The sequence below is a fragment of the Dromiciops gliroides genome, chromosome 6 (genome assembly GCF_019393635.1).
Source record: "Dromiciops gliroides isolate mDroGli1 chromosome 6, mDroGli1.pri, whole genome shotgun sequence".
Taxonomy (NCBI): domain Eukaryota; kingdom Metazoa; phylum Chordata; class Mammalia; order Microbiotheria; family Microbiotheriidae; genus Dromiciops; species Dromiciops gliroides.
This window is the reverse complement of record NC_057866.1, coordinates 18,381,702-18,408,164: the sequence shown is the minus strand read 5'-3', so window position 1 is coordinate 18,408,164 and position 26,463 is coordinate 18,381,702. Positions and strand designations below refer to the sequence as shown.

Below are 26,463 nucleotides of genomic sequence, written 5' to 3'. Positions count from 1 at the left end.
CTGAACTGTCACATGAGGGGAGACATGCATGAAGTCAAGGTATGGCCGAGGGAACGGCTTTTGACAAATGTTGAGGTTGGATTCTCTTGGTTTCATATTTTATTTTATTTTTCCCCACAATATTGTACAGATGGCTGGAAGTATTGATCCCACCCATCTCACTTCTACACCTGGCTTCTATGCTCCCTCCTATATGCCTGATGCCATGGACATCTCAATCCCATGCATCTGATTAAGTCTGACTCAGTTTCTTCCAATATGTTCAGTGGCATGGACATATATTCCATCCACCTATTTTAAGCCTGGCATACTGTATGGGCAGTACATTTTCCTCAAGTGTGGGAATGCTCATATCCCATCATTTCTCTGTTCTTTTATGGTAACCCCCATAATTATCTCAGGTGTCATGATAAATACAGTGTTGAATTTGGCCTTAACACCTGTTACCAATTATATTAGATTTGTAATTTCTCATAATGGCATGAGGATAATTAGACAGATGATGCAAAAGGTGATGAAACAAAGATAAAAATTTAAAAAAAATTAATATTGCAGCAATTGTCTTCTCAATTACCCTCCAAAAGGGGGGACTATAGTAATATATAATTTTAAAGGATGTTTCCATTTTTGTTTTATTATATGTTTCATGTGTAACAACCAAGATTCTGAATTCCCTTAGACATGTTTTTGAGAACTTTCATTGTTTGATTTGATTATTGACAAAGCTATTTTAAAGTTGTGTTAAGCTCAATTTTGTAGGAAATTTTCCTGGCTGATTACCAGCATCCACACATCAACCCCTGAAAAGACGTCCATTCCACGACTACACCTAGAGGACATCTGAGAAAAGACTTTCAGAGACTTTAAATGAACAGTTTTGATTTGTTTTTTTTGTTGTTTTTTTCTCTTTCTGTTATAATATACACCATCTGTAACATGTATTCTCTGCAGAGGCCCTCCCTTTGCAAGACTAATGTCAAAGCGTCGGTTCATGAGGACAAAAAAAATCGCCCCTCTGGACAAAACTTTCCTCTCTTCCTTTTCTATATTGTTGTTCACATATTATTAGTTAGCAATAGTTATTATATTGTTTTTACTGTTCCGTCAAGGAAACATTTTGTTTCTTGAGGAACAACAGGGGGGACTGTAACGATTGGAATGACGCCACCTGCTGGATACTTACTGTAGAAGAGTTCTTGGCGGGAGGAAGTGATGCGGACTAGTGGGAGGAGGAAGGAAGAGACTGGCGCTCAGTCTCGCTGGCTTTTCCTCTGGACTCTGGTGGAGAAGGGAGCTAAATATGTGCTCTCCCTTTAATAGATAGAAATCTAGGCCTTTTTCTCTCTCTTTACCAAATTATTATTCTCCTTAATAAATGCTTAAAAGTCTAACTCTTGCTGAAGCTTATAATTTATTGGCGACCACTCATTAGATATTTTAGACAGACTAGCTAGAATTTTAGCCCTTAACAATATATATATATATATATATATAATTTTTTTGTGAGGCAATTGGGGTTAAGTGACTTGCCCAGGGTCACACAGCTAGTTAAGTGTTAAGTGTCTGAGGCTGGATTTGAACTCAGGTCCTCCTGAATCCAGGGCTGGCTGGTGTTCTATCCACTGCACCATATACCTGCCCCTTTTCAAATATATTTTATTGAAGATTTGATCTGGGTATGGGTTGGCTAGTACCATCCCTTTCAACCCCCAAATTCTGTGATTCTATGATGATTTGACTGATGGAGTGAGTACATTTATTCATAAATGAATGGGTGTGTAACGATTGGAATGATGCCACCTGCTGGAGACTTACTGTAGAAAAACTCTGCCATGAAAGGAAGGTCTTTGAGGGCAAGAACATGTGTCTTTTCTTTGGTGTCAGGAAATGACGTTTGCTGGTGGGAGGAGGAAGGGGGAGCTGGGCAATCTGTCTCGCTCTTTTTCCTTTAGACTCTGGTGGAGAGCAGAGCTAGAAATGTGCTCTCCCTTTAATAGATGAAAGTAGGCCTTTCTCTCTCTCTTTACCAAATTCTTATTCTCCTTAATAAATGTTTAAAAGCCTAACTCTTGCTAAAGCTTATAATTTATTGGTGACCACTCATTAGATATTTTAGACAGACTAGCTAGAATTTTAGCCCTTAACAGGTGAGAGAATAAATTCAGTCAAATACATTGAATTAATTACAGCACATTTTTACAGTTAATTATAATATTTTATTTGGTGCCAAATCTGTTTAAGCCCTGCCCTAAGTGCCCAATTTACATGACTTCATTTACATACAAAAAACAGTCACCAAATAAGGCCTTCCTATTGAAATGTATCTTAGCCTGAAATGCATAATGTGAAGAAGAAACTTACATGACTTACACATTTCTGAAATTGCACATGGTAAGGGATGAGTAACAGTTGGTTTATGGAATTTCCTTTCCTTTTTGAAGAAATTAATTTCTAAATGAATTCTTCCTGTATTAATATGACTAAAAATAAATCATTAGAAGTTTTATATCATGAACCATAGAAATTTATTCATAGAAATGGGAAAAAGAAATATTCTGGTTTCACTACTTGAAACTAACAAAAAAAATCCAATACTTTATGAAAAAGAGTTGGGTGATATTTTAGGCAAGAAAATCAACTAGAAGGTTATTGCAGTAGTCCAGAAAAGGGGTGATGAGGGCCAGAACTAAGATTGTGGCAGTAGGAATGGAGAGAAGGGAGTTTTTTTAGAAAGGTTGTGAACGTAGAAATGGCAAGTTACCAGTGGGTTAGATATCTAGGATGAGGGATAGTAAGGGTTTTTGAATGGAATGAAGGTTGCTAACCTGGGAAACTAGGAAGTGTAAGGAATTAATCGTAATTTGTGGTTTCCATGACCACATCTTTGTTTCATTATGGTCAGACTGAATAGATGTAGTCTTGAAAAAGTCTAAGAGAAGATGGATGTGAACTTGAAGAGATTATAGAAAAGAACAGTTAAGTGTCTAAGCCTCCTCTAGTAGTTCCCCTACACCCACATGGGCCTGGCCAAGTTATAATGGGGATAGCCCAGGGGGTATGTTGAACCAATTGAAGACTCAACAGGACTAAGAACCTCCCCTTCCTGTGGGAGAAGGAAAAAGTGGGGAGAGAGAAAAAGTGGGGAGAGAGGAGCTGTGTGTGGAACTTCAGCCAGAACTGGGGAGAGACTGCACAGCTGACTCTCATTGAAACTACAAACCCCAGGTGGTGGTGAGTTTGTGGAAGCGAGGCCAGCTCTTTGAGTTATCTGAGCTGGAAGCAAGTTTGGGTTTTGAGTCAGTCTTTGCTAGAGCCAGAGAGCTTATTCATTTTCTTTTCTCCTGTTCCCCTTCTCATTGTCCTTGGCTTTATTAACTTCGCCTGTGTTGTAAATTTTGTTCCCTTTAATATAACCTGGTTTATTTGTGGAAAAGAGGCTGTTAATCTCATTTCTTATTAGTCCAGGAGAAATAACTAAAAAGTCAGTTTGGAAGGGTGGAAGCTTCAGACCTAAAGGTCTCTCATTATTTTCTGAACCCCAATATTACGTTGAGCCACGCAATTAACTCGCCCCATACAGAAGATTATCATGTCCTCAATAGGAAAGGGGAAGTTCAAGAAGGAGAAATATCTTTTGGAGTGGAAAGATAATGACTTCTATTTTGCACATGTTGAGTTTAAGATATCTGCCAGCATATCCAATTTCAGGGTTGTAAGAGGTGGTGGGAGATGTGTGACCAGAGATCATCAGAGACACTAGAGTTATGTACATGCATCAAGGACACTTTTCCATAGAGATAAAAACTTAACTCATGGGAGCTGCTGAGATCTCCAAGTGAGATAGTATGGCAGCAAAAAGAAAAGGAAGGGGGCGGCTAGGTGGCGCAGTGGATAAAGCACCGGCCCTGGATTCAGGAGTACCTGAGTTCAAATCCAGCCTCAGACACCACACTTACTAGCTGTGTGACCCTGGGCAAGTCACTTAACCCCCAATGCCCCGCAAAAAAACAAAAAAAAGAAAAAAAAAAGAAAAGGAAGGCCAGAACAGAGATTTTGGAGATACTCAGAGTGATGCAGCCACATCATACTCATTAATTGTGTGTTGTATGGATGAAGAACCAGCAAAGACTGAAAAGAAGCGATCTGATATAAGAGGTAATAATGTCATTGCAACCTAGAATGAAGGGAATTGGGCAGCTAGGTGGTGCAGTGGATAGAGCACTGGACATGAAGTTGGGAGGACCTGATTTGAAATATAATGTCAAACACTTACTAGCTGTATGACTCTAGGCAAGTCACTTAACCTAAATTGCCTTAACACCCAGGGTCATCTCTAGTCATGCTGATATATATCTTGCCACTGTACCCAGAATGCTCTGAAGGAGAGAGTGAAGTTGGTGAACTCGCATGGTCCTCCCTCACTTAAATCCAATTTACTGAAAGTCATGACATCGCCTTAATGCCATGGTCCCCTTTGAGAATGAAGGACCAACAATAACAATAGAATGAAGAGTATAGAATACATTAGGAAGTGCTCTATACTTGAATATAATAGGCTTCAAATCTCAGCTTGGATATTTTTTACCTGAGTGACCATGAGGAATTCATTTATTTTCTCTGAGCTTTAGGTTCCTCATCTATAAAATGGGCTAATAGTGTTTATGCTTCCTAACTGACAAAGTTGATATGAAGAAAATGTTTTGTAAAACTTGAAATTATTAGGGGCAGCTAGATGGTGTAGTGGATAGAGCACCGGCCCTGGAGTCAGGAGTACCTGAGTTCAAATCCGGCCTCAGACACTTAATACTTAACTAGCTGTGTGACCCTGGGCAAGTCACTTAACCCCAATTGCCTCACTAAAAAAAAAAAAAAAACAAACTTGAAATTATTATGTGTGTATATATGTGTATATGTGTATGTAGTTATATACAGTACACACATATACATGCATATCTAGATATACATAGCCATGAACACACATATGTACATATACACATAATACATACATGTACATGCATACAAATAGCTACATGTGTGTATGTGATTTCAAGTTTATGTATGAGGTATATGTACATATTTATGAATAATATATATGTATTATATATTCACATGAAAATACAAAAAGCATTTGTAATTTCACCAGTGTAAGAAGGCCCTTATATATGAAATTCCTCCACCAATGTATATTGCAATCAATATAGGACTTAACAGAAAAGACCTAGGAAGTGCCCTTGAAAGCCTATATAAATATGAGATACTTTTTTTTGTTTTTTTTGTTGTTGTTTTTTAAGTGAGGCAATTGGGGTTAAGTGACTTGCCCAGGGTCACACAGCTAGTAAGTGTCAAGTGTCTGAGGCCAGATTTGAACCCAGGTACTCCTGAATCCAGGGCCGGTGCTTTATCCACTGTGCCACCTAGCCACCCCGAGATATTTTTAGTAAAGCAGAAAGATAGTATCATGAAGAGAATAATTGACATGAAGTCAGATTTATATGGATTCAAATATAATTCTGGTCAAGTCATTTTACCTCTATAGATCTCAAGCAACTCCCTGGGATTTATCCACTGAAAAGTCGGAGATGGAGTCAATCTGTTTGGGGGGTGATTTACTTGACTGATTTGTACATCACTGATATTTATGAAGGATCTCTTATGGGCAATATAGTCAGACAAGGAAACCAGAAGGAATGTAAACATTTCATTTGCATTAATAATGAACTCTTTTCTAAAGGCACCCATCTATCATACAATTTAAGAGTCTGTGTATATAAATATAAAGAGATACATAAAAGATGGCATTAAATAATTGGTAATTCTAGCAATATAAGTAATACATCATAGCCAGTAATCCAGAGATAGAGGAGTCTAATTTTCCACAGAGGTGGATATGATCACAGAACTGAGCCATGGAGATGATATTATAGTAAATGTCATGGAAGTCTTGGCCCTATTAAGATAAAAGCAAAAATCTGGTTTTCCAATAGCTAGAATCAAAAGAGATACCCATACTATTCCAAGCAAATATCATCAATATTGACACAGCAATACTTTCCAACGAGACTTTGTTTATTTTTTATTTTCAATTATTTATTTGTTTGTTTGTTTATCTACTTACTTGCTCATTCATTCATTCATTCATTCATTCATTCATTGCTTGATTGCTTGATTGATTTGTCAGGCAATGAGGATTGAGTGACTTGCCCAGGGTCACACAACTAGTAAGTGTCAAGTGTCTGAGGCCGAATTTGAACTCAAGTCCTCCTGAATCTAGGGCTGGTGCTTTATCTACTGTGCCACCTAGCTATACCCCCACCACCAAGGAGACTTTAAATAATTTTTGATTATAGCGATTAAATGTACAATTATGATTATTTTCTCCTAAAACCACTTTCATTTCATTCTATAATGGTTTTTATAGCCTAAATTATCTCAAATCTGATGATTCCATTCTACAACAAACAAAAATTTGGTAGGTCATTGGGCATATTAGAAAACATTTTCCTGAACAATCAACTTTATATGACACTCATACCAAATATCCCTGTGGTTATAATAGACAAGCAGAAAAAAAACAACAGCAACAAAAAAAGTATGTTTTTAATTTGTTTTAATTTTGTCAAATTCAGGAAGCTGACATCTTGAAGAGTTTCCTCAAGGCTTCTTTCACATCTTTGTTCCTCAGACTATAGATCATGGGGTTCAACATGGGGAAGACCACAGTATAAAATAAGGAGACAATTTTATCCTGCTCCAAGGAATAGCTAGAACTGGGACGATAATAAATATAGAGAATGGAGCCAAAGTACAAAGTGACAGAGATCAAATGAGAAGAGCAAGTAGAGAAGGCTTTGAGTTGACCCTCAGTGGAGTGAATCCTCAAGATGGCAACAATGATGAAAATATAAGAGGCCAGGATAAACACTATTGGTGTAAGGACATTGGAAGCTAACACAAAATAAAGCAAAATGTGGTAACTGGCTTTCACATCACATGCCAGCTTGACCAAGGGTGGTAGGTCACAGAAGAAGTCATCAATGACATTATCCCCACAGAAAGTCATGGTGAATGTTTCACATGTAAAGATGCCACAGATAACAAAAGCTCCAAGATACGAAGCTGCTACAAGACTTACACAGACCTTTCGAGTCATGACTTGAGCATAGAGCAGTGGGTTGGAGATAGCCTTATAACGATCGTATGCCATGGCAGCTAATAAGTAGCATTCACTGTAAGCTAGCCCACCTGAGAAGAAGAACTGAGCTGCACACCCAGCAAAAGAGATGCTCTTGTCCTCAGACACACATGTCACCATGATTTTGGGAGCATAAACAGTGGAATACCAGAGATCCAGAAAAGACAAGTTCCCGATGAAGAAATACATGGGGGTGTGCAGCCGGGAGTCTATATAGATTAACACTATCAGAGTGATGTTCCCCACCACTGTCACAAAGTACACCACAAGGAAAAGGACAAAAAGCACCAACTGCATCACAGGATCTCGGGTGAAGCCCACTAGGATGAACTCAGAAACAGTGTGATTAAACTTTTCCATGACTTCAGCTGGTCTCATATATGTATGATAGGAGTATATATTTCAAAAGTACAATGACTTGGCAAAAACTCTTGAAAAAAAAAAGAATGAGAAATTAAAATCAACTAAATGTACAAATCAGATAACTCGGTTGGAAAATTAACATCTTCAAATCCTATTCTCCAATTGGATAATCTTTCATTCAACATGTAGTCATTATTCATTCATTCATTCATTTATTATTCATATACTCATTGATTTAACAAGTTTTTATTAAATACCCACCATATGTCAAAAATCTGTTCTAAGGTCTGTAGATAAAGAGAACAAAAAATGACAGTTAATAAACTCAAGGAACTTACCTTTTAATGTCTGTCTTTCCATTAGGTAGCTGTAGTACATCTGGGAAAACCTCAATACCTACAAAAATTCAAAATTTCCCATCATTTAATACATCAATAAACAAGTGTTATTAAATATTCACTTTGTACCATTGTTTGTATGTATATGTATGTATACATGTGTATGGGGGAGCTAGGTGGAACATACACATATGGGGCGGGGTGGAGCTAGGTGGCGCAATGGATAGAATGCTGGGCCTAAAATCAGACTCATCTTCCTAAGTTCAAATCTGTCTTCAGAGACTTACTAGCTACATGACCCTGAACAAGTCACTTAACCTTGTGTGCCTCAGTTCCACATTTGTAAAATAAGCTGGAGAGGTAAATGGAAATCACTCCAGCATCTTTGCCAAGAAAATACAAATGGGGTCATGAAGAGTTGGACACAAGTGAAATAACTCAACAACAACAAATATATACTTTAGTGTGCATCATATGTGTATGCCCACACACATATATTTTAATTCAATTTTCTTTTCTTTTTTTTGAAAGGCAATGGGGGTTAAGTGACTTGCCCAGGGACACACAGCTAGTAAGTATTAAGTGTCTGAGGCTAGCTTTGAACTCAGGTCCTCCTGAATCCAGGGCTGGTGCTTTATCCACTGCACCACCTAGCTGCCCCTCAATTTTATTTTCAATTCCAAATTCTTTCCCTACTTCCTCTTCCCCTTCTCCCATCTATTGAGAAGGCAAGATAAACAAAACCTAGTAAAAAATATGTATAGTCATTCGAAACAATTTCCCACAAGTTAATTGAGTATGGTAGGGGGACAGCTAGCAGGTGAGGGAAACAGGAAAAAAAAAAACTCAGGTAGGACATAGAGATGGAGTTCCATTTTGAATGAAACCAGGGATTCTTAGAGTCAAAAGTGAGGAAGGGGGTGCATTCTAGGCAGTGGAGATAGAATATGGGAGATGGAGTTATCATGTGAGGAAAACCAATTGGGTCAATATCCAGGAGGGTATCATACAGGGCATGAAAGAAAAAAAAATATGACAAGCCAGGATGTATAGGTTGGCACCATATTGACCAGAGTACTTAAAATTGGTCCTGTTTTTATTAGACAGTTGCTACACTTTATTGAGCAATGAAGTGACATGATCAAACTTGTGCAGTAGGAAAATCATTTTTTCAGCTATTTGGAAGACTAATTACATAAGAGAAAGCCTTGAGGTAGAAAACCAGTTAGGAACACATTTCCATAATTCAATCAAGAGTAACTGAGGGGGGCAGCTAGGTGGAGCAGTGGATAAAGCACCAGCCCTGGATTCAGGAGAACCTGAGTTCAAATCCAGCCTCAGACACTTGACACTTACTAGCTGTGTGACCCTGGGCAAGTCACTTAACCCCCATAGCCACGCCAAAAAAAAAAAAAAGAGAGAGAGAGAGAGAGAGAGAGAGAGAGAGAGAGAAGAGTAACTGAGGACCCTAACAAGGATAGTTTCCAAATGAACAAAAATGAACTGATATAGTACATGTTTCAGATGCAGAATCAACAATTATTGGTAAATAATTGGATTTATGGAGAGAGGGAGAAATCATAGTAGAGACTGACTTTTAGGTTGTAAACTTGAGTGTCTCTAAAATTTTAATATTGGCCTCAACAGAAATATACACAGGTGTGTGCATGCACACACACACACACACACACACACTTACATCCATGAATATATATAGATTATTCAGGCATATAAATATGTTTATGCATATATGTATATGTGTACATATTTATGCATAACATCTATTCATACAATATATGTATTTTTCCTATGGTATGTGGAAAGAGTGCGGAATATGGAGCCAGGAGACCTGAAGTCAAATTCTTACTTTCACACCTGTATCACTTTGAGCATGTCACTTAACCTCACTGGATTTCAGTTTCCTCATTTATAAAATAAGTGATTGCTGGGGGTGGTTCTAGTAAAATGATTGACAAGTACCCTTCTAGTTCTAAGACTATGGTCCCAGTGATGGCATAATTCTTCTGATAGGTCTTCTCCCTCCATTCCTCTTCTCTAATGCATTTTTTCAAACTTCTAATAAGCAATTTAAGGTCTTGATTAATATCAGGTTTGGTCAATTTTCTTCACTCCAAAACTTTCATTACCTCCCTATTTCTTCTAGTGCTAACTTAGGTGTCTGTAATTCTAGTACTTCCACATTCTGGCATCCCTTAATTTTCCAGCCTCATCTACTGTCACTCTCCTACATACCCTCTAAGAACCAACCAGACCTGACATGAATCTGTCCCTCAGGCCCTGACTACAGTCCCAGCCCCTCCGTCTTTTTATTCTTATTCTTTCTTATGTCTGCAGTGACCTCCCTCTTGTTGAATTTCTCTCCCTCTTTTAAAGGGCAACTCCAATACCTCATCCTCTAAGAAGACTCCCCACATATCCCTGGTTTGTAAAGCCTTTCTCTCAAAGACATCACAATACCCTTTATTCATTATTCTGTAATGCCCTTGTCATTCATGTGATGTTGAATATTATATTTATCTTTATATTGTATCCTTTGTATTGATTGCAAACTCTACAAGTGCAAGCACCTAGTCATATCTCCCAAGTGCCAAGCCCAGTGCCTTGCATCCACTAGGGTCATAATAAATGCTTTCTCTATTATATTTGTTTTATTTTAGAGGTGGCTCAAGGCTTGAAGACACAATATACAAAAATGACTGTCTCTCCCTAATGACAATTGATACACCTTCTAATTTTCCCCTTTAAGTCTACTAAGTGCTGAGGATCCAGAAAACTAACATGGCTAGAGTTTCATGGAGTATAGATAAAATAGATATGGAGGGCTTCAGTGCCTGGGTTTTGAGCTAAATTGCCCTTACATGGACCAATTCTATCTACTTGTGGCTTTGTGGTTCTCTTCCAGAGGTCCCAATAATCTGACTGGGGAAGGTAGGGAATGGAGTATATTACTGCTTTGAATTCCAACCAATGAAAAAAATCAAAGTTATCTACAGTCAAAAGGAAAAAGGCTCTACCAGGAGAACATTTTACACAGTAGCAGCAATATTGTGTAATGATCAACTGTGATAGACTTGGCTCTTCTCAGAATAGCAATGATCCAAGAAAATTCCAAAGAAGTCATGATGGAAAATGTTCTACACATCCAGAAAAAACAACTATGGATTCTGAGTGCATATTGAACCATGCTGTTTCTAATTTTTCTTTTTTTTTCTTTTTTGAGGTTTTCTCTTGTGTTCTTATTCTTCTTTCACCACGTGACTAATGCAGGAATTTTAAAAAGAAAGAAAAATTGTTCTAAAGCATTATAGATTAGAAAAATGCATACTGAAACAACTTTGAAACATCGTCTCACACCTATTAAGTTGACTGAAATGATATGAGGGGAAAATGACAAATGTTGGGAAGGATATAGAAAAATTAGGACCTAATAAACTATTGGTGGAACTGTGAACTGATCCAACTATTTTGTAGAGCAATCTAGAATTAGCCCAAAGAGTTATAAAACTGTGTAACATACCCTTTGACCCAGCAGTACCACTATTAGGTCTGTTTCCCAAAGTGATCAGGGAAAAAATGAAAAGAAATGATATGTTCTAAAGCATTTATAGCAGCTCTCTTTGTGGTGTCAAAGAACCAGAAAATGAGCGGATGCTCATCACCTAGGGAAAGACTACATTTTCTAGTTTCAATGAAATCTCAAAAGAAATGCTCCAATGGTTGAGTTTAAGGCATCGTGGCATGTTGATCTACCTGGGCTTAAGGACATCTTTGACTGACACTCACATCACACCATATAGGCAACTGCCTTCTTCAACTTAGCAGACACCCAGCACCCACCATACAAAAGAGGAAATTATATTGCTTCAGTGGCCCTGGACCATGCAACTTACCCACAACCTCAGAAGCACTGTCATCTTCAAGCAAGCCAATTCTCTTCATCTTGGAGCCTTTTTCTATTTGCTCTGGGCTCCCCAAGGGTATCAGACATCATCAAACACTTTATTTCTTGTGTTTGGGAGGTCTTTCCCATAGCAATTAATGCATAAAATGATATAGGGTACACTGGGAATTATGGTCTTCAGAGGTGATCAAATTAGGACTTTCAGTCTCTTACTGAGACCTGGAGAATTCAAAAGAGTAATAACAATGATTCTTTCTGCATCTCAGCCCAAAAGATTCTGTGTTCTGTCACTTAACTCCCATTGCCGTGCAGAAAAAGAAGATATACTTGGTCTATCTAAGATGAACTAATGGTACATAATGTTCATAAACCAAGTTACACTGTAGAAATAACTTTGATTTTTTTTGCTTCTGAGAAATGTTGTGCATTGCCAGGGAATGGGATTAAACTTTGAGTGGTATAATGTCCTGGACTTGGGGTTAGGAAGAGAAAATTTTAAATCTAGTTTCAGACTACCTGTGTGACCCTGCATAAGTAATTATAACTCTGTATGCCTCAGTTTCTTCATATTTATATTAATACTAGTTAACATTTATATAGCATTTAGTATATGCCAGGCACTATTCTAGGCACTTTTAAAACATCTTCTTTGCTTCTCACAATAAATCTGATGCTATTATCCCCATTATATAGATGGGGAAACTGAAGCAAATGGTTTAAGTGACTTGCCCAGGGTCACATAGCTAATAAGTGTTTGAGGCCACATTTGAACTCAAGGCACTTAATATACACTTTTTTTTTTTTTTTTTAGTGAGGCAGTTGGGGTTAAGTGACTTGCCCAGGGTCACACAGCTAGTAAGTGTTAAGTGTCTGAGGCCGGATTTGAACTCAGGTACTCCTGAATCCAGGGCCGGTGCTCCATCCACTGCGCCATCTAGCTGCCCCAATATACACTTCTTAAAAACAGTACATACATATAAGCATATATAAGTCCATGGATTTATATAAAATCTTCTTTTTTTGTTCTTTGTATATTGTATATCTCTCTTTTGATAATTGAAAAATTTTTAGTAAAAATTAAAAGAAATTATATCAAGAGAGGGGGAGGTTCTGTGTTGGAACAGAAACTTGCTATTATATAGTGGATAGAGAGGTGACCTCAAAGGTAGTGTAGCAGGTAGAGTGTTAGACTTGGAGTCAGTATCTGAGTTCAAATTTTGCCTCAGACACTTATCAGTTGTGTAACCCTCTGCAAATCACTTAATGTCTTTAGGCTTCACTTTCCTCATCTATAAAATGGAGATAACAATAATAATACCTACTGCCCAAGGCTATTGTGCACATCAAATGTGATAATATTTGTAAAGATATTGCATAGTTCATGGTATATCATAAATACTTTTCTTTTTTTTCCTTTCCTTCCTTCTTTTCTTCCTTCCTTAAAATCTTGTTTGTATAATTTCTACCATTTACTTACACAATCACACCACCTTCTCATTTTTATTTCTCATTCATGTCTCAAATGGAATGAATCTTCAACCATGAATAAGGAGATGTGTTCTAGTTTCAGCTATGTCACTTATTATTGGTATGATCTTGAAAAAGCCACCTCATCTTGCTCTAGATGTCAGTTTCTTTCTCTGTAAAATTAGAGGGGTTTCCAGGAGTTCAAAAGCAGTGATAAATTAAAAACAAAGTTGGTGTCAATGGACTAAGAAAAGGCTGAATAAACCAGTGCCTGCAAATGTAATGGAATATTATAATAGAAGGAAATGATTACTATGTGTAATTCAGAGAAACTTGGGGGGATTTTTATGGACTGATACAGATTTTTTGAAAAGCAGAAACAGAGAAGAATATACCCAAATGACTAAAATGATAATGTAATAACATTAAAAGGAAGCTAGAATATTAATTCAATTATACAATCATAACTAAGTAAAATATAAAATGATATTATTATATTTTATCAAAGTCCATTGGCATAGGACTCTCTTTTCATTACTGGACATCAATATACATAACTAATTATAATGACCAATCTTTTCCAGAAAAACAGAAGATGAAAACAAATCCTTTCTCTTCATAGAGTGGATTGGAAGACAAGTAAATAATGTTTTATCTCCTATCAAAAGTGGTCACTAAAGCAGCTAATTTTGCTGTCATTTTTTATAATGAGGAATGGTTTGAGAAACAGCAGGTTTGGGGGAATCTAGGTAGCACAGCGGATAGAATACTGGCCCTGGATTCAGGAGGACCTGAGTACAAATCTGGCCTTAGACTCTTGACAATTACTAGCTGTGTGAATGTGGGCAAGTCACTTAACCCTCATTGCCCTACCAAAAAGAAAAAGAAAGAAAGAAAGAGAGAGAGAGAGAGAGAGAGAGAGAGAGAGAGAGAGAGAGAGAGAGAGAGAGAGAGAAAGGAAGGAAGGAAGGAAGGAAGGAAGGAAGGAAGGAAGGAAGGAAGGAAGGAAGGAAGGAAGGAAGGAAGGAAGAAATAGAGGGTTTAAAGATAAAGAGTTATTATTATTATTATTATTTTAAATTAATGGGCGGGATTAGATTATAATGAAGATCCTTCCTTTCTGAAAATATTGAAGACCACAATAAATTAAATGGAAGAAATTGACATTACTTTTATTTTTAAATATTAATAAATTCATTCAAATATGTCAATATAACATACAGATTTAAATTAGAAATTTAGAGTGATTTCTCTACCCTGGAAAATGATTTTTTAAATTTATTTTATTTTTGGAGATAATATTATAATGAAGAATACGTATAGAAATTTACTTCCCTTTCTCCATCATAACTTTTTTATTTAGGAAACTCTTATTCTATCTATCATTTTCTTCAAGGCATCTTTGACATCTTTGTTCCTGAAGCTGTAGATCATCGGGTTCAACATGGGCATTGCCACAGTGTAGAACACAGACACAATCTTATCCCTCTGCAGAGAGTAGCTAGTACTAGGACGGGAATACATGTAGAGAATGGAACCATAGTATAGGGTCACAGCTGTCAGGTGGGAGCCACAAGTGGAGAAGGCTTTAAGTCTGCCCTGGGTAGATTGAATCCTCAAAATGGCAGCAATGATGAAGAGGTAGGAGGCAAGGATAAGAACAGTAGGAGTAATGACATTGGAGGCTAGGATAAAATAGAGCACAGCCTGGTAACTGTCCTTTACATCACATGCCAGCTTGACCAGGGGTGGCAGGTCACAAAAGAAGTCATCAATAACATTGTCACCACAGTAAGTTAGGGTGAATGTTTCACTTGTAATGATGATGGAGTTAATGAAGCCTCCAGTATAAGAAGCTGCTACAAGATATAAAGATAATCTTGAGGACATAACCTGATTGTAGAGCAGTGGCTTGGAGATGGCTATATAACGGTCATATGCCATGGTGGCCAACAGGTAACATTCAGTACATGCTAGCCCAGCTGAGAACAAGAACTGAGCTAGACACCCAGCAAAGGAAATACTCTTGTCATCAGATATACATGTCAACATGATTTTAGGGGTATAAACAGTGGAATACCAGAGATCCAGAAAGGACAGGTTCCCAATGAAGAAATACATGGCTGTGTAGAGCCGGGAGTCTGTACAAATTAACAAAATAAGAGTGATATTCCCCATCACAGTTATACAATACATTAGAAGGAAAAGCACAAAGAGGACCAGCTGCATCACAGGATCTGTGCTAAAACCCACCAGAATGAACTCAGTTACAGTGTGATTAGCTTTCTCCATGTTTAAGGAAATTATGTGTATAAGGAAATCCTAGGAACTAAAACTCTTTCAATGAGTAGTGTTTGCTTTGGGATATAATGAGATCCCTGGCACAGGTCATTTTTAGAAAGTTGTATGATCATTTACTGGGGACCTTGGCCAAGTTGTACTTGCTGTCTTCCAACTCTGTTCTGTGCTTACATGACACTATCTACATGTGGAAGAGAAAAACAGACTGTTTAGAACAATGCTGGACCAAAAGAAAAAGAAAAAAGAAATTACAAATTGCTTCAGAACCTGAAATGAAAGACGAAGGGGGTGGGGAAAGAAGGCAGTTGGCAAGACAAAGCAAGCTAAGTAATACAAGGTAAATGCAACAACTAAAGAGTAAACTATAATTGACACAGTGAATTGTTGAGTGGGGAAAATTGATAAGTTAAGAGGGTAATTTGTGCCAGGATGAATCATAGATGGAGTGTGACTATTGAGTTGTTGAGACTAAAGAAAGGAAGTTTGAGGGGGGGATGTTCAGTTATTGAGAGGTGATAATTCACTAGGGTTCACATATAAATATCAACAAATAGTTTTAAAGACAAATTATCAAGATATTGGAGTGGAAAAATATTACACAGAGGAGAAAGAGATGGAAAAATATAGTTAGAGAAAAACATAATTTTTCCCCCAAAAGGAAGGAAGAAAATGTTCAGAGGAACTTCTTTCCAGAGTTTGTAATACAGTCGATCAAGTATGGCATTGCAGATTTAAGGAAAGTGCATTTCAAAGGGTGCAGATGAAAGATTGGTGGGATCCCATGGACTAAAACATAGTACCAAGTACGTTAGCTTAACAGGTGAAAAAAATGATTAAAAATTAAATTCTGAAGGTGCAAATGAAAATAATTCCAATTAGGAGCCTGTCAGTTAAGAAACATGCATTAATTGCCTACTATGTGCCAGGCACTGTGCTAAATTCTGGGAGTACAGAAAGAGGTAAAATACAGTTCCTGCCTTTGAGGACTTCACAGTTTAATGGAAGAGAAAAGAAGAAAATATTAAAAAATAGGCTCATACAGAATAAACACACAATAATTAAGAGAATTTGGAAAATACTTTCTGTAGAAAATGGGATATTAGGATTTACAGGTAGCTAGGAAAGGCAGTAGACAGAAATTAGGAGGAGGGAGAGTATTCCAAGCATGGGGGACAGCCAGAGAAAATGAGATTCACATGAATGGATTCATGTACTTATACATATACACACATATGTATGTATATATATATATATATGTATATGTATATATACACATATATATTTATTTTAGTTTGTGATCTCACTAATCTCATATTGTTCAAAGAAATATGCAATGATGGAAGCAAGAGATTAGAGACAATAGAGAAAAAAGGAATAAAGTAAGATTTACTAAATTTGTATAATAATTATATATAATGTAATAATTATATATTTATACAGTGACTATATAATTAAATAATATTAACTAGATTTATAGAAAGTTTTAGGTTTTAAAAAGCACTTCACATGTATCATGTCAGATGATGAATATAATACCTTAGCATAGTTCTTAAAAAAATAACATTAGAAAAAAAATAACATTAGATTACTAAATGTCATAATGGGCTGAGGCTAGTGATTAAAGTATTGTATTAGGTCCAAAGGGCCACAGTTTTACCTATATCAGATTACCTGCTGTCTAGGAGAGGGAGGGAGAAAAATCTGAAATTGGAAAGCTTGTATAAACAAAAGTTGAGGATTATCTTTACATGTAACGGGAAAAAAATAAAATACTTTATTAATTTAAAAAAATGATACCAAAAAAAAGTATATGTGGGGGGGCAGCTAGATGGCAGTGGATAGAGCACCAACCCTGGAGTCAGGAAGACCTGAGTTCAAATCTGGACTCAGACACTTAACACTTACTACCTGTGTGACCCTAGGCAAGTCACGTAACCCCAATTGTCTCACTAAAAAAACGAAAAGTATAGAATAAGCTGTAGTATATCTGGGAGCAAGGTAACTAGAATAGTGAAGAACCCAGAGTTTTTATCATATGAGAAGCAGTTAAAGCGATTTAGGATGTTTACTTCAGAGTAGAAAAGACTCAGTGATGCACAGGAAGTGGACATAAGAACTATCTTCAAATATTTTCAGGTCTTTTGTGTATAGGAGGAATCATATTTGGCCCCAGAGGATCAAATCAGGAATAATGGGTAGAAATACAAAGAGGACAATTTAGACTTGTGGTCAGGAAATATATTCCAATAATGAGAGCTGTTCAAATATTTAATAGGCTGCCTTAAGAGGTGATGGATTGATTGTTTATCTTCAGAATTCTTCAGGGAGTGGCTACATGACCACTTGTCTGGTTTGCTTTTAGTGAACATTCATTTCTTGAATGAGTTAAATTCTTCTCAAATTCTGTGATCATGTGATTTTGTTGTAAGTTGCATATCAGCATTTCAGTCCTTTTAATATAATATTTCTTAGAGTGTAACCAAAGTGCATGTATTTTGCAACATTCATATAATGCTCTACACTATCACAATCATAAGTAATTTTCACACAATTCCAGCCATTCAGAAATAGAGATCATGCTGACATCAATGCCCGTGACTTGATTTCTTACATCTATCAACATTGTCTCAGAGTTGAAAGCTTAGTGCTCAGTGAATATATACTATTTCAATTAATGTGGATGCCTATAAAATAATATGTTAAAATGAGGCTGGCTTTTTTATGCCATATCTTTTCATGAAGAGTAATCTAGGAAAAATGTTTAAATATCTAAATAAAGGATAACCAATGTTTGCAGGAATTTTGATTCATATGATTATTTGTGTAAATTAAATATTTCATTTAACATTGGATAACCCATTTTCTTTCTTTGAGACTTAGTTTGTTCTTCTATAAAACGATGGAGTCATGCAAGAGGGCCCTTATGGGTTCTCCCATTCCAACATTTTGATACACTATTTTTATTTCATATAGATCCATTAAAAATTCTTGGTGTTTCTAATGTACCTCATTTTCAAATAATCAACATTTGAAACTTCACTAATTCTGAATGGAATTGTTCTTAATCATTCCAAATTAATGGGGTTTTTCCCTTCCAGTAAAGTCCTAGTCTAATGCCTAACCATGAGCTATAGATGTCTCTAGGTTCTCAAAATCTATTATGGCAAAACAGCAAGAAGAGTGAAGTAGGAAAGAAAGAAGGAAGGAAGGAAGGAAGGAAGGAAGGAAGGAAGGAAGGAAGGAAGGAAGGAAGGAAGGAAGGAAGGAAGGAAGGAAGGAAGGAAGGAAGGAAGGAAGGAAGGAAAGGAGGAACGAACGAACGAAGGGAGGAAAGGAGGAACGAACGAACGAAGGGAGGAAAGTTAGAAAGGATAGGGAATGTTGTTTTTTTCTAATTTCCTTGACTCTAGTCCCCATGAAGGTATTTCCTCTGAAGATAAATCTGTTGAGAAGCATTATATTAGCCACCCTTAAGTACTTGTTAGAATCGGTTATTTACCAAGGTAGAACAGTAAGAATAGTTGGTACAAAACACACACACACACACACACATCTATTATATACTCTACCACAGAGTTCAGGGGAAAGTGAGCTCAAGTTTAAATAATGTGTATAAACAAAAGTGAACTCACTATTCCTGGCTCCAGGTATCTTTTTTTTTCCTTTCATCACAGCAAACTTGTGTCCACCTGTCCTTGACTATTCATATAAACTATTCATACTGCCAACGACTGATCCAGGGAATGCAGCAAGAACCCTGATTGGAAGATAGTAGGTCCAACATCCTAGCAACATTTGAAAACTGTCAAGATATGGTGGTGACAGAGAAAGAGTCAGAAACCAAAGCTGAATTTAAGATTCTTCCTTTTATACTCAAAGCAGTTTCAGGGAATGCTGCCTAACATTATACTTGTTCCAGCTTTATAATGAATCTGATTTTCTAGGTTATTTATTTATAGATGATCTCTGGGCAAGGCAAGTTTCCTTAACCTATCCAAATACAATTCTTGTTCAGTATCTCTCCAGTTCAAAATATATATTTTTGCCCTTAATCTAAAACCTATGATCATACCAGTTAAAGTATCATGGCTAAAATGGATTAGAGTTTTCACCTCACTCTTACATTACATTGATGTTTGGTATTTACATATCTTCTTGTATGTCATATCCACCCTGAAAAATGTAAGTTCTATGAAGGTAGTTTTTTTTTTCTAATTTGTATACCCAGAATGTAGTATTCCTGTCTAAATGGAAGAAATTAGACGCTAATGAATCATGTGACTTAGTTGCACATTATCAGCATATAATAAATATATCTTGAATTTTCATTGGAATTATTGTGATGGCATGCCCACACTAATGCAATGCTTCAGGTAGTGAGGTCTTACTAACACCCATTTCATAGCTAGAAGATGAACCCAGAATCCTGCTCAATCTCAGGCAGTCACTAAAGAGTCAACCCAACAAGATTGGGGTTGCACTATCTGCTTTCTTTCATTGCCAATCCTCACATTTCCTGATAACCAGTCAGAGATCATACACAGACAGAAAAGATAACTCGGGGCAGCTAGGTCGCGCAGTGGATAAAGCACTGGCCTTGGATTCAGGAGGACCTGAGTTCAAATCCAGCCTCAGACATTTGATACTTACTAGCTGTGTGACCTTGGGCAAGTCACTTAACCCTCACTGCCCCACAAAAATTAAAAAAAAAAAGAAAAGATAACTCAACCCTCCCATTTCTGCACAAACAACAAGAATCTATTTTTCAAGACTCCAGAAATCCCTGTGGATGCTAACTAGCAGCCTTCTCTCTCAGCACTAACCCATGTGTCTCATACTCCTGCATCTCCTCTGCTTAGCTAAATACTTTGGTCTTTCATAAATTAAAAATGTACCTGAAATTAAATGTGCAAGATTGGCTTCTGTTTGCAATTCTTAAAAGGTATCTTGATGAATCTTGAACTCAAAGGAGAAATAAGGCTGACAACAAGGATATAACTTCCAAGTGGAAGAAAAGGAAGAACTCACTGACTCTGATTTCCAAAATTCAAATATTTTCTACCTCTATAAGATGTCTCAGGATCTAGAAAAAATGTGATTGTGAGTCAGTTTCAGCAATACAGTGAGTATATATGACTATGAGTTATTCTTTACTTTGCCTTACTTCCCAAATTCTCAGTCCCAAATGTTCTTTTACCTTCTAGTTAGCTTTCCAGTGGCTTCTTGATTTAAAAAAATCCAATGGAAAACACCATCTAGATCTAGAGAAAGAACTATGAATTCTGAATGTAGATTGAATTAAGTGATTTTCACTTTTTTGTGGATTTTCCTTTTTGTATTCTTTCTTTTTTCACAACATGACTAATGTGGAAATTTGTTTACATGATCCCATTTGAATTTTTTTGTTTTTTGGTGGGGCAATGGGGGTTAAGTGACTTGTCCAGGGTCACACAGTAAGTGTCAAGTATCAGAGGCCGGATCTGAATTCAGGTACTCCTGAATCCAGGGCCGGTGTTTATCCACTGTGCCACCTAGCTGCCCCTCCACTGCGCCACCTAGCTGATCGCATATGAATTACCTATATCAGATTGTTTGCCACCTTGGGGAGGGGATATGGGAGGGAAAGAGGGAGAGAGAAAAACTGAGACTCAAAATCTTATAAAAATACTGAAAACTATTTTTACATGTAATTGAAAAAAATAAAATTTACAAAAAAAATCAAATGGGGAAACCTTGGCCTGGCCATTATTCCCTCCTCTGGGAACCTTGCATTATACAACAAAAATTTTCCTCCTCCATGCCTAGACTCCTTAGCCTCTGTCATATAATTTGATTCCATCATACATGGTAGAGTTGGTGATCATAAATGGGTCACTCTATTGTCCCTGTCAAGTGATAATTTTGTATCTTAACTTTGATTTTCTAAAGTTACAATTACAGACTAATCATTAAATGTAATGGGATTTTTAGATATAGAAACAAATCTGTGGAGGATAAATTTCAAGACAGAAAAGGCCTTATGCCATATCTAAAATCTCACCAAATCTTACACTTTTGTACTTGTCCAATGTTAAGGGGCAAATCGTGTTGTCAAAACAGGAAGAAAAAAAATATATATATATACATATACACACATATATATATACACACATATATGTATGCATACATACATACACATAAACATATATATATATATATATATATATATATATATATATATATACACATACACACTCTGTCTCTGTTACTGGAATAAAAACTTACCAACAATTGCAGTAGTGCTTTTATCACAATGGAACAAAGGTTGTGGAAACCACAACCTTTATGTTTCTGTTCTCACATCCCTAGAGTACAACCAAAGTATAATTTAACCCCTCAGGGATCCATATTCTTGGAAATTCTGAAAAGACAATTATACAAAATGATATGTTGTCTGATTTGTAGACAGTTGTTGTCATAGAATACAGTGAACTTCAGGCTTAGAAATCATGGGAAAACAGAGTTAGCTCTTTGAACATAGAAGGCCAGAGCTGGAAGGAATTTCAGAAAATAGAATATCGATCATGAAAGGGACCTGAGAATCGAGATAATACTAGAAAGTTGGAACATAGAATGGCAATACTGGAAATGTTCATAGAATATAGACAGTCAGAGCTGGAAGAGACTTTAAAATAGAAGATCAGATTTGGAAGGATCTTCACAATATAAAGGGATCTTGGGACATAGAATATCAAAACTAGAAAGGAATTTAGAACATAGATCGTAAAATTTCAAGTTAGAAGGTAACAGCATATAGAATATCAGACCTGAAATTGACCCCAGAAATCAGAGTCCAATGTGGTCATTCCATTCAGAATGTCAAAGTACCATGTTGGAGGTCTCTTTACTCCTTGACCTTATCTCTATATCCAAACATCCCAGCCTTTTTTCTTACACGGATATTTTTCCTATACACACACACACACACACACATATACATATACATATATATACATATATGTGTGTATATATATCTATATCTATCTATATTGATATCTATATCTATATAGTGTAGAGAATTGAGGTCGTGAAAATCAGCTCATGATATCACAGATACTGATTTATACTGGGTCTAAATAGACCAAATTCAAAAGGTAGTCACTCGTTTCTTTTTACCCTGATATTTGATTTTCCAGAAAATAACATTAGAAATGATAAATGATCTGTCCACCCAATAAGTGGCTTTATACATTTCTACACTACACAGGCTAGAAAATCAGAATAAATGCTAAAGTTTTTAAGTGAAATACATGCAAAATATCACAATTTTATTAAGAATGTTCAATCTCAAATAAAACAGGATTTCAATAGGTCAATCCTATCATTGTGTAAAAGAAGAAAGAGAACCTAATATAGTACAAATAGGCATTGGCCTGGGGGCCAGAAAACTTGGCTTTTAATTTATTTAATTTAATTATTTTAGTTAGTGATCTTATTTATTTATTTATAAATTTAATTTATTTAGTTTATCTAAGTCTCCCTTTCCTCATATATAAACATGAGGATAGAGGCAACACATTATAAATCAATTAGTCAATCGATAACTGTTTTTTAAGAGACTCGGGTTATAGAAACCCTGGGGGAGGGGGAAAGACAAAATTGAAACTCCTCAAGGAGTTTATGTTTGATGGGAAACGATGATGTGTACATATAACTATATACACAATATATACAAAATTAACCAAAGGTAGTTTGATAGCAACCTAAATGATAAGTAAAGACCTCCTTAAAAAATGTTCCATTTGAGCTAAGTTTTGAAGAAGCAAACAAACAACAAACAAAAAATCCTATGCATGATAGTAAATGGAGGGAGTTGGATGTGTGCAAAACAGTGAATAAGCCAGTACGGCAGGAATGCAGAGTGATAGAGGGAAGGAATGTAGAAGAAGAATGGAATGAGAGGAAAGATCCTGCTTGTGAAACAGCTCCAAATGACAAACAGGGGAATGTGTATTTGATTCCTAAAGGAATAGGAAGCCACTTTACTTTTCAAACAGGGATATGATGGGATCAGACCCATACTTTACAGAAATGGTGATTTGTGCAGGATGGATGGAAGTGGGAGGAGGCTTGACATAGGGAGACCAAGAAGGATGCTGCTGAAATGGTTGACAGGACATTGTGGAATGCTGAAGCAGTGGGATTAAAGAAGAGGGGACATACGTGATGGATGTTTTAGAGGTAGATTAGACTATATGTGGCACCTAATTAGATATGTAGGCTGAGAGTAAAGAATGAATTCAGCACTTCCTTTAATGGTAATAGTTATGATTAGATGAGAGTTGGGTTTGACGAGAAAAATAATGACTTCTGTTTAATATGATTTGAATTTGAGATGGCATCAGGGAAGACAGTTTGAAACATCTATTACAAAGTTAGTAATGTGTCACTAAAGCTTGTGTATGTAGATCTATATGTCATCTGCATAGAGAAGATAATTGAACACAGGGCAAATTTTCCTATTAACAATATGAGAAAATAAAGGAAAGAGAATAGCGTTGTACAGAGTCCTTGGGTACATCAATAATAATGGGATGTGATATGGCATAATGATTTTAGAATCAAGAAAACCTAAATTCAAGTTTTACTTATGACATATGTATGTTGTATGATTGTGGTCAAGCCAGTCTTCTAGAAAATGCTTCATCATATACTTTTTTAAAGTATAGGAATGAAGACTAACATTATTATACTGAAATGGTTTAGCCATCAACTGACACTTTAGTATTAATATTTCCTTAATATTTGAAAGAGAGAGCATGAATCAATTGGAGACTGTCTAAATATGCAACACACATTCAATTGAATATCACTGAGCTAAAAACATCACTCAGTATGATACATACAAAGAATGGAAAATTTATATGAACTGATGCAAAAAGGTAGTGATACAAGGAAATTATTTGGTACAATGATATAAAATGCAAATACATAGAACAAAGTAGACACACATAAATGTTGTTTCATTAAAGTGACCACGTTTAACCACCACCACCTCAAAAAAGCATATGAAAAATACATGTTCCTCTCTTCTTTGAAGTGGTATAGTTCTATGAAGTGTTTAGTACCGCTAACATTTTTAAGACTAGACTGATGTGAAAACTAGTTTATCCGAATTATATTTTGTTTGCTTGCTTTGTGAGTTTTAATTTCTCTTTTTGATTTTTGTTACCAGGGCTGACTCTCTAGCTGGGGGAAAGAGAAGAATATATTTGGAAGCAAATAGTGTATTAAAAACAAAAGCTCAATCAAAACAATATTTTTAAAAGAAATAGGTCATGGTTTAGCCCAAATACCATGTGGTCATATATAAGTAACACTTTAGTGTAAATTAATTGATCATGTGCTCATAAAGCAGGCCTCTTAAAGGGGAACATGAATGGGGTACATAAAAGGAAGCAAGGAACACCAAGGAAAAGATCCATTGCCTCTCTTCTCTAATTCCTTGTTTTCCATTCTATCTACCACTACTCCATTCTTCACACATAACACTCTGGGTCCTGACTCTGTGTCTTTGAGCTGGCTGGTTTCCATGCATGGAAATGCTCTCTCTTTTCCTTTCCACCTTCTATTTTACCTGCTTTCCTTCACGACTCAGATCAAATCCCACCTTGTAGCAGGCCTTTCCCAATAGCCCATGGCCTAGTGCCTTCCCTCTGAAATTACCTTTAATATATTCTGAATATCTTACACAAACATATTTGTTTATGCTTTATTTCCATGATTAAAATATGAGTTCCTTGAAGGCAGCAATTATTTTTGCTTTTCTTTCTATTCTTAATACTTAGCAGATCTCCTGCCACATAGAAAGCTCTTAATAAATTCTTAGTAACTGATTACCTACATGTATTTATTTCAATTCAAGAAATGATTATTGACCATAAATGGTATGCAGTCTCATATTAGTTCTGTGGGAGATATAAAATTGAATTAATCTGTGGTTCTTTCTCTCATGCACATCTCAATCACCCAGGGAGAAGAGGCACTTAGTTTGAGTATACAGAGTTTCATGAAAAGTTCACTAGGAAGATGCAAACCTAGGAATGGAAAATCAAATGCTATAGGAGATCCTTCCTGAGGAAAGTTCTTTTTAGCAACAGTATGAATAGTAGTTTAGAAATTGGCCATTATTACCCTATATCTCAGTTATCTACTGGTACCTAAGATTCAGTGGACTGTAAGGGAATAGCATGAATTGGCATGACAACAGTAAATACAGTGAACAAGATGGCATTTTCCTACTCATAGACCTACTCTGGTCCTAAAACTAATGTGTAGTATTGAAAATACAGAGAGATAGAGAGAGGGATGGTTCTTTCCTAGCCAACACAGGAGAGTGGAATTAGACTCAGAAGACCTAGGGTTTTATAAAGAGCTCATTGGGGACTGGTCAAGTCATTTTAACTTCTCTGGGCTTTCCTTTTCTTGTCTGTAGAATGAGGAGGTTGGATTCTAAGGGTCCTCCCACCCCTAATCTCTTTTTATTGTAACGATTGGAATGACGCCACCTGCTGGAGACTTACTGTAGAGGAGTTCTGCCCATGAAGGGAACGTCTTTGAGGGCAAGACCAGGAGTCAGGAAGTGACGCGGGCTAGTGGGAGGAGGAAGGAAGAGACTGGCGCTCAGTCTCGCGCTCTTTTCCTCTGGACTCTGGCGGAGAAGGGAGCTAGAAATGTGCTCTCCCTTTAATAGATAGAAATCTAGGCCTTTTTCTCTCTCTTTACCAAATTCTTATTCTCCTTAATAAATGCTTAAAAGTCTAACTCTTGCTAAAGCTTATAATTTATTGGCGACCACTCATTAGATATTTTAGACAGTTTAGCTATAATTTTAGCCCTTA

At 36.5% G+C, this 26,463-nt stretch overlaps 2 protein-coding genes across 2 annotated transcripts; both read right to left on the bottom strand.

Moving 5' to 3' along the window:
- Nucleotides 1-6,622: 6,622 nt before the first annotated feature.
- LOC122732530 (olfactory receptor 1013-like) lies at nt 6,623-7,552 on the bottom strand. Its single transcript, XM_043972741.1, has one exon. It carries the CDS (start codon nt 7,550-7,552, stop codon nt 6,623-6,625), a length of 930 nt encoding a protein of 309 aa, XP_043828676.1.
- Nucleotides 7,553-14,641: 7,089 nt separating this feature from the next.
- Nucleotides 14,642-15,577, bottom strand: LOC122732525 (olfactory receptor 1013-like). The gene has a single exon (XM_043972735.1). It carries the CDS (start codon nt 15,572-15,574, stop codon nt 14,642-14,644), a length of 933 nt encoding a protein of 310 aa, XP_043828670.1. The 5' UTR covers nt 15,575-15,577.
- Between the last annotated feature and the right edge of the window lie 10,886 nt (nt 15,578-26,463).

Bases quoted from the DNA above. Each gene is read 5' to 3' on its own strand.
- LOC122732530 (XM_043972741.1), bottom strand. From the start codon at position 7,552: ATGGAAAAGTTTAATCACACTGTTTCTGAGTTCATCCTAGTGGGCTTC.
- LOC122732525 (XM_043972735.1), bottom strand. From the start codon at position 15,574: ATGGAGAAAGCTAATCACACTGTAACTGAGTTCATTCTGGTGGGTTTT.